Below are 8,594 nucleotides of genomic sequence, written 5' to 3' on the forward strand. Positions count from 1 at the left end.
TTTTATTTTGATGTTCAGAATGTGGTTGCCCTGCCTACATAACACAGGTTGAAACAGGATTAAAAAAAACAAAACTAAGAGGCTAGAGGAGAACTGAATAGGACTTCCAGTGGTTAAAGTCCTGAAGTTGTGTGTCTATCCTCCATGGCTGCTCTCTCATCCCTCAACTCCCTTTATCTGTCCTTTTCCCAGGACTTGCCAACAAATTCAAAATTCTTCAAATAACCTGGAAATTATGGAGCATGAGTTAAAAATATGCTGATGTGCAATAGTTATGAAGCAACCCATTTTCCATCACTCCAACCTGTTTCTTTCCCCACAGGAGGAGTAAAGGCCTGATCCTGTCAGGCTCCACTGAATGGAAGCGTAGTATTCCCCCTCTCCATCCTGTCTTCCACTACCGACAAAGGCAGGGTGGGCAGAGGGAAAACAGAATGATGCCAAAGGCTCTGAGAGGATCTTGGTCTGGCTCTCCTTTGTTTGCTCCAGGGCTCAGAGCTACAAACAGCTGGAAAGTTGTAAGTGGAAGCCACAACTAACGCTGACTTGGCGCTTCTTGATGACACCATCGGTCTAACTTTTCATACTAGAGAGGCTCTTGGGGCAATCTAATATGCAATGCTCGGCTGATTTTGAAGCAGTTAGATTAGTGAATAAAAAAGAATTTGATTTTTAAAACAAGGTGCCCCCAGTTTAATCAAGCAGCAAATGGTCAGGGTTTCTTTCTTTTTGTTTTTTTAATGGAAATGCTTCTGTAAACTATTGATGTCAAGTGCCACTTGGAAGAGGCATTCCCTTCTTAAGGACAAGGTGGGTTGTATCCTCTAAGATGGCAAAGAAAAACAAGGTTCAGAGAAGCTCCCATTGCCCAAAAGAGGTAAAGCATCCAAATGGCTTTTGAAAATAAAATTGGAACATTTCCTCCTTGAGAGTTCCTCCAGCCCATTCATCATTTTGATTGTCCTTTTCTGCACCTTTTCCAGCTCTATAATACTCTTTTTGGAGTGTGTTTTACTGTACACAGTAGTCAAAACATGGGTGTTTATAAAAGTGTCACAATACTGACAGTTTTATTTTCAGAAATGATCACTAACATGAAATTCACCTTTTCCAGAGCTGCACTATGCTAGGTCAGTATTTTCACTGAACTCTCCACAGGACTCCAGGACCTCTCTCCTAGCCCATCACCATCAGTTCAGCTTGCTAGGATGTGCATCACTTTGCACTTTATATTGAACCCCATTTGCCCCATTACTGCCAATTGTCCCATTTTGGAGAGATCTTTCTGGAGCTTTTCACAATGCTTTGTTGGTTTTATCCCCCGAACTGTTTTGACATCATCTACAAAAGTGAGCACCTCACTGTGCATCCTGTGATTCAGGTCATCCATCAGATGAGTTGGAAAGCAGCAGCCCCAGTGCATCCCTCTCTTGTAAGAACTGTCCACTGATCCTTCATCTCTGCTTCCTGTACTTAAATCAGTCACCGATCCATGAAAAGACGTATCTTCATATTCCCATGACTGCTGTGCTGACATTTGCTTGATTCTGCTACTCCTTCTGGATGGGCAAGGAGCCATGTAGGCCACTAAACCCTTGACCACTGGAAATCTTGTTCAGCATTTCCCCCGTCTTCTGAAATCTGAAATAGATGACTGCAATGCACTCTACGTGGGGCTGCCCTTGAAGACAGTCCAGCAGTTACAGTTGGCACAGAACAGGGCCACTCTGTCGGCGATGGGAGCCCCTCGAGCAGCCCCCACAACACGTATACCGAAAGATCTTCGTTGATTGCCAGTTGTGGCCCAGGCCCAATCCAAGGTGCTTGTGCTGACATATAAAAGCCCTAAACAGCTTAGGCCCCAGTTATCTTAAGGAGCGCCTGCATCCATATGTGCCTGCCCAGCTTTTGAGACCTATGCAGGGGGCCCTCCTGTGTGAGCCATCTCTTCAGGAGGTGAGAGGGATGGCTGCTTGGAGGAGGGGCTTTTCTGCAGCTGCTCCCCATATTTGGAATGCTCTCCCCAAGGAGATTGGCCTGGTGCCTTCCTTGCTTTCTTTTCGGGGTCCAGCAAAGACCTTCCTTTAAAAAGACTGTTTTAATAATTAATGCCATTTGACCTTTGTTTTGTATTTCTGCTTGCATTTTATTGTTAACCTATTTTTAATACGTTGCTATTTGTTTGTATTGTGTTTCTTACTGTATTTTTATCTTGTAATTGTGAGCTGGCCGCAGGTGCTGTGGCACAATTGGGCTGCATACAAAGGCTTTAAATTGATCGATCAGTCAATCCATCCATCCTGCTAGGCCTGCCAGTGTGCTTTCAACCTACCTTGGCCGCTATAATTCTCAGCATGCTTGGTTCTGTGTTTGCATGGATCATGGGGCACACTTGATCCTGAAGCTTCTGCTTCTCTGTAGCGGAGTTAGCAGGAGACAGGTAGAGCTCTATGGTAGTTGGTCCCATGGATCTGGTAGCATCCCTAGTAAAACAGACTCTTTCTTCGCTCTGTTCCAGAGATCAGCCAAGAGACAGCCGTCAACCCTGTCGACATTGTTAGCACTCTGCAAGCTCTTCAGATGCTCAAGTACTGGAAGGGCAAACACCTAGTTTTAAAGAGACAGGTAAGGTGTGTCTAATAGTTGCATGTGAAGGCACCTTGGCCACACTTTGCCCTTGGTTGGGTCAGTACTGTGCTTTAACTGCATGCTTCATGTTTTCTTCTGGAGAGTTTTCTTGCTTTGGATTCTTGTACTGTTCTGACCTACATTTTGCCACAACTGAAAAGCAGGAATCTGTGTGTGTTGCTTTAATGTAAAAATCTCTTGAAATGCTGTGATTATGGCTGTACGAAGCAGGCATGGGAGACCTTTTACCCTCCAGGAATCTCATTGGACGCTCCCTCAGCCCTAGACATAGTATACTTCATTTGTCAGGGAGGGTGGGTGGTGTAGCCTGTCCTCATTTGGAGAGCCACCCCTGGGCTGAAGCTTAGAGGTGTCTTGGTTATATGCTGCTGAACAAGAACGACTTATGAATGATGGCACGGAGTGGCGATGGGCCAAATGCCCAACAGAATGCGTTCTCCATGGGGAATAAAAGCTTACAGAGCTTTCCTTCAGCAAGCACAACTTCTGGGTGAGATATAAATGAATTGTCCTTCAGTTAAGAAGGAGCATAGAAAGAAAGCAACTCAGAAGGGACCTCCTGGGCCATCTAGTCTGACCCCTGGCTCCAGCCATCTCCGCTCATGTACTCCCCAACCTGCGCTTGTCCAGTCTTACCTTGAACACCCTCATCTTAGGCAGAATGAGCATGTACCCTTTTTCAATCTATGGGTGGAATTTCATTTTGGAGAAGCTTGAAGGGGCTGAATTCCAGTGCTGGTCAGAGCCATAATAGGAGCTCAAAGCACCTCCTGCCAGTAAGTAGGCCTTATGAGAAGCATTTCAGCCATTTAGAATAGGAAGGGGGGAATGCCACAAATGCCAAGGAAGCCCCAAATGATTGGTGGTTGTGGGAAGGTTGTGCACCTCAGAAAACTCCAGAGGGCCAGATTGGGATCCCAGAAGGGTTGGATTTGACCTGTGGGCCTTAGGTTTTCTACTATTCTATTCTCTAACATAGTATTAAAGCAACCTTCCCCAACCTTGTGCCTTCCAGATGTGTTTGGACTGCAACACCCAGAATTCCCAGTCAATTGCCCTGCTGGATGGGAATTCTGGAGGTTGCAGTCCAATTGCCTCTGAAGGCTACCAGACTGGGGAAGGCAGTATTAAAGTGTCCACAATATGACAGCCTCACACAATCTGCTCTCTCAACACTAAGCCAGAAATACGACAGCATCCAAGCTCCACTTGAAGCAGAGTGCACACACAAGAAGCTTCTGGTAGTTTTTTACAATTGAAGGCTGTGTCTGAAGCTACCACTTGGGTTCATTTTTAGGGATTACTCAGAACAGCAGTTCCTTTTCCGTAGCATAAAACTAGGCCTACTTTTCCCCCCAGCTTTGTGGCAGTCTCCCATGCACGCTAGATGCAGCTCTGTTAGTAACTTTCCCCAAGCTTTTAACCCGCACTTCCTTTGTCTGTCTTTTTACCTCTCCTCAGGATCTGATTGATGAATGGATTGCCAAAGAGGCCAAAAGATCCAACAGCAATAAAATCATGGATCCCAGCTGCTTGAAATGGACCCCTCCCAAGGGCACTTAATTTGACCAATCTCTCCAGAAAGTGTGGACAGCCCAGCCCAGCCCGTCCCACCCGCTGCCTCTGCCACCACTGTCATCGTGACCCTCTTTCCTTTCCCAGTTAGGATCTGTCTTTGGGATTGTGGCTGTGCCACTGCTCTTGGTACCAGCCCACCTCTCCCCACTTCTCACATACTTCTGGGGATGCTGTTCTTCTTTTGGGGATGGTTTTGACCCAGATCCTCTGTATATCTGACAAGGCTGAAATGATCGCAGGGTTCTGGATCCTTAGCTAATTTGGCCCCAAGAAGGGTTGGTCATCCCTTACCCTGTATCTTTCCACTGTCTGTCCCATCAGCCATAAGGCCCGAGCCCAGTAAGGCTCTGTCACATCCCACACCATTCAGTTGTTTCAAGCTGCCACTTCTACTGCAGCCTTGTAAGGCTTGGTTTACGTATGCAGCAGAATGAGGTGGTCACATCCTGGGTGATCAAGAGGGCTTTACTGCCCCATTTTGCAGGGGGCAGCGAGGCATCATTTTCATCCGTTCCCCGTATAGAAAGTGCTTGCAACAAAAGAAAACAAGCATTGTAGGGACAAAGAAGCTAGTCAGCCAGGCACACTTTCAGAACGGTATCTCCCCACTTGTCCTCCGAAATGGTACAATCCGTTCTGTCCAGTCACCCCCACCCAACTCTCTCCCCATGTGGGTTTATTGAGACCATTTCCCACCCACCAGGTGCCAAGATGCAACTGGAAATGACAACAGCCCTTGGACTGCTGGGTTGCCTCAGGATCAGCAGTTTCTTGCACCCAGTCACAAATCTGAACTACCTGCTTCCTGTTTCTGTGCAGATGCCCTCCACGAGGTGCTCTGTTTTTCCTTTTGTTTCCTTCTCATGAACAGCAGGGGAGTCCAGGCGAGGAAGTGCCCAGAGATCTCTTGATTTCAGAATGTGGGAGTGCCAGTTGGCTGCTTCTGCTTCCCCACACTCCAGACCTGTACATGGTAAGCCCTTTCTGGGTTCCACTGGCGGCTTTGCCTCCAGTGCAGCCAGCTCCCAGCAACAAGGGGAAACCTTCCCCAGTGGAAAAGGTGCCACCACCTGGTCCCAGCTGTTTGCAATGCCCTGGTGGTAGCCTGGAGCGCCACCCCACTGTGAGTCTTACTGCTGAACTAAGGACTCCTGTAGTGAGTTTGGAATACACTGCGCACCAGTCCTTTTCGAGTGCCAGCTGAATTCATGTGGGAATTTGTGTGGGAGGGGGAATCGCAAGGGCAGCATCTACCCGTGGCAGTAGTGCCTTCTTGCTGCTTTGGTGTTTCTCCCCATTTGGACCTCCTGCCCCAGAGAAGGCTCTGCCTGAGGAACATGCACTAGCAACGCCATGGTGAAGGCTGCTCCTTTCCCCAACTCGATCACCATGTGTGTTTGTGGGGGTGAGGCTTCAGATCTGGTCATGCCAATCCCCTGGGGCAATTGGCTGTAACAGAATGGGGGGGGGGAGCCTCCACGCAGTGTCTGTCCACCGCATTGTAGCTTGCTTCTAGGCTGGCTATTTTTGCAGTTTGGGAACCCTGAAATTAGTGAGACCATCCTGAGCCAGTGACTTGCCCATCGTCATCCTGTTGTTTTAAAGAGTATAGGGAACGTTTCTTCAGCTCTGTCTTTGCCAGCATTTATGATCTGAAGGTGGATGATGAGAGCCCCTTGGACATATGAGGGCAGATGTGCTCTCACGGGCATTTCTGCAGTGACTTTGTCTACAAATTTTGCTCGTTGGACCTGCAACAAAAATGAACCCATAACATCAGGTCTCCCAAAGAGACCTGGCCCCCAACATGTGCTCCCACATTCCAAAACCTGGCCCCCGACTCCATAGGGGCAACTGTCACAAGATGATGGAGGCCTTTTAAAATGCATGAAGGAAGTTTCATGAGAAACAGACCTGTGGATGGACCCATAGCTTCAAATGTATTTGTATGGGCATAGGGTCGGTTTTAGGGTGTGAGCTTTGGTGTGCCTGCCTTTGCGAGGGAGCCTGCCAGCCACTCATCCTGCAAGTGATCTTTATCTAGCTGAAGTGAACTGGGACCCCCACCGGTCCTGCCTGCTGTTTGCAGCAGCTGGGAAAGGCACAGAGGAGGAGATGGATTCTGATGTGGCAGGTGAAGATCAGTGGAGAGCTCCAGTCCACTCCAGATTGGGTGCTGGCGGGACCTTGCTTTGCCCACCTACCTCACAGTTTGCCTGAAGTATAAAAAGGAGAGAACTCGGTCAACACCCTTCAACATTCATTGGCCTAACTCCACTGTTCATAGAAATAACCTATCCAAAGACCCCCTGGAGCTTTTGCTGAGTGAGTTAACCTTGCAGAGGTTGGCACCCCTTGTGCACACTCTTTCACCGAGAGCCTGTGTGCCTAGTGCACCAAGTCATGATCCGCAGAGTAAGCTGAAGGGTCGGGGGATAGGCAGCATGACCAAAGAAGCTGCGCAGGAGACAGATGGGAGAGTCAGTCCTGCGTCCCCCTCCCCTCTCTTCTCCCCCAGCGAGCACCATCCCATCGCAAGCTGGATCTTTCCACAGCTTGCCATCTTTGACAACTTTTCTTCTTTGAAATTTTCTTGCCCGGAGTCTTGGGTGGGCCTTGCAGTCTTCTGAGTAGAGGCGTGCAGTGTGTGTTCTTTCTTGTACTGCCTTACAAGGGGCAGGTGGGTGGGTGGGCTGGCCGGCCGTGTCCTGCACTTCAACATGATTTCCAACAAGAGTAAGAATACGTTTTTGTTTGTCATGTTTAGTGAAATCTTTCTCCACTCAGCTCAAAGGAAACATCCTGTAGCCATGCCGTTGACCTCTGTCTGGTGTGATTGCCAGCTACAGAAGTGTGCTCAAAATGCAACCTTTTGTTTTTAGCTGGATTACAAAAGCAACACACCTCCACTAACACTGTTAGCTTGTCTCCAGTCTTGGGACAAGATAGATTGCAGCTGAACACACTCCCTCTCCAGCACAGTTCCCCGTGCAAGCACCCCTGTGGTCAGCTCTCGTGTTTCGGTTTTGTCTTTTTATCGCCATTCTTAAATCTGCCAAAGTTTCTCTTTCTGTGGACATTGCCAGCAACTGTCACCCAGTGCCCTCAGCTTCTAGTTCATAGCAAGTGGCGGGGAGGAATGGCAGTCTGCTTGTGGGGAGGGGAGGGTGACCATTCTTGTACAAAAGCAAACCTTTCCGTTTTCTGGATATGTTAGAATATGCTAACAGTGTATCTACTTCTCAATAAAGCATGTTCTTTGCTCTGGCTTTCTAGTCCTAGTTCTTACACTGAAGAAAATGCCTGTGATGCTGTGATGTATTGATTTTTGAATAAGACTTTTTAGGCAGAATTCCTTCCTCATCTGACAGTGCCCTAGGTAATTCAAAAAGAAAACTTAGATCTATTAAATGCAAAAGAGCAACCTGCTTATCTTAAAAAAAAAATATTGATCCAATATGCTACTAAAACAGGTCATATGCAAATAAAGCTTATCAAGGGGTTTCTATAGTTAGCACAAGAGTAAACTGTTGCACAACACAGCAAATTGATTTATGGTGCATCATAAAGAGAATCTCGGTGTCTGTTAAAGAAAATGAGCCCTGTATTTCAGAAGTCTTTTAATCCCCCCCCCCCCAAAAAAAGGGCTTAGTGACTTCAAATGAAATGGATGTCATCTCTCATACTCGAGCTTGGAGTAGCATACACAATGCCCTTGTTTATTCTCTCAAAACCTTGTAAACTAGGTTAGACAGAATGGAAGTGGCCCCAGGATACCTAATAAGCTTTGTGGTTCAGTAGGAGTTTGAGGCAGTATCCTCTGTGAATATAACGGTTCCTTACAGGGGAAGAAGTCAAATATAAATAAAAGACTTAACCTTTGTGTGTTTCTTTGGAGTAAGATCCCAACAAAATGGCTTGAGAAAATTTATAGAATTATGTAGTTAATTCTACACTAGGTATTTTAGCACACTGTCCCTATGCTAGTTAAGCTTGAAGAACAAGTCAGGTCAAATCCAGATGATAATATCCATTATTTCCAAGTAATAATTTGTCTCAACAGATCCATTTTTTTTAAAATGCAACTCCATTCAATCTGTTTACCACAATCCACAGTTTATTTAACCTCCAATTTGACCTGCTCTAGATGTGTTGGGCTACATCTCATCATCCACAGCTAGCACAGCTGGGATAATGGGAGTTGTAGCCCAACACATCTGAGGAGGATTGTGGCTCTGCTCAAGTAACAGACATGAGAATGGTTTGCCGTGGCTTCGGTGGCCAGGGCACAGAGGAGGAAATTGTCCTCTTTGGTTCTTTGCCAGGATCAGGGAGGAAATAATGCCAATTAATGGCTGGTGGTGACT

General features: G+C 47.0%; 1 protein-coding gene across 3 annotated transcripts in view; it reads left to right on the forward strand.

Annotated features, from left to right (window-relative positions):
• The window catches only part of KAT7 (lysine acetyltransferase 7), a 41,319-nt gene extending 33,823 nt beyond the window's left edge, over positions 1-7,496 (forward strand). For 2 of the 3 annotated variants that reach the window (XM_044444593.1, XM_044444594.1), the window contains 2 exons: positions 2,519-2,625; positions 4,111-7,496. In XM_044444593.1, the coding sequence (XP_044300528.1) occupies positions 2,519-2,625; positions 4,111-4,212 (209 nt within the window). In that variant the 3' untranslated portion in view covers positions 4,213-7,496. Of the gene's footprint in view, positions 1-322; positions 519-2,518; positions 2,626-4,110 lie in introns of all 3 variants that reach the window. The other variant, XR_006416125.1, reaches the window with a different exon arrangement.
• Positions 7,497-8,594: the final 1,098 nt, after the last annotated feature.

Source organism: Varanus komodoensis, unplaced genomic scaffold, assembly GCF_004798865.1.
Source record: "Varanus komodoensis strain SLA01 unplaced genomic scaffold, ASM479886v1 scaffold45, whole genome shotgun sequence".
NCBI lineage: Eukaryota > Metazoa > Chordata > Lepidosauria > Squamata > Varanidae > Varanus > Varanus komodoensis.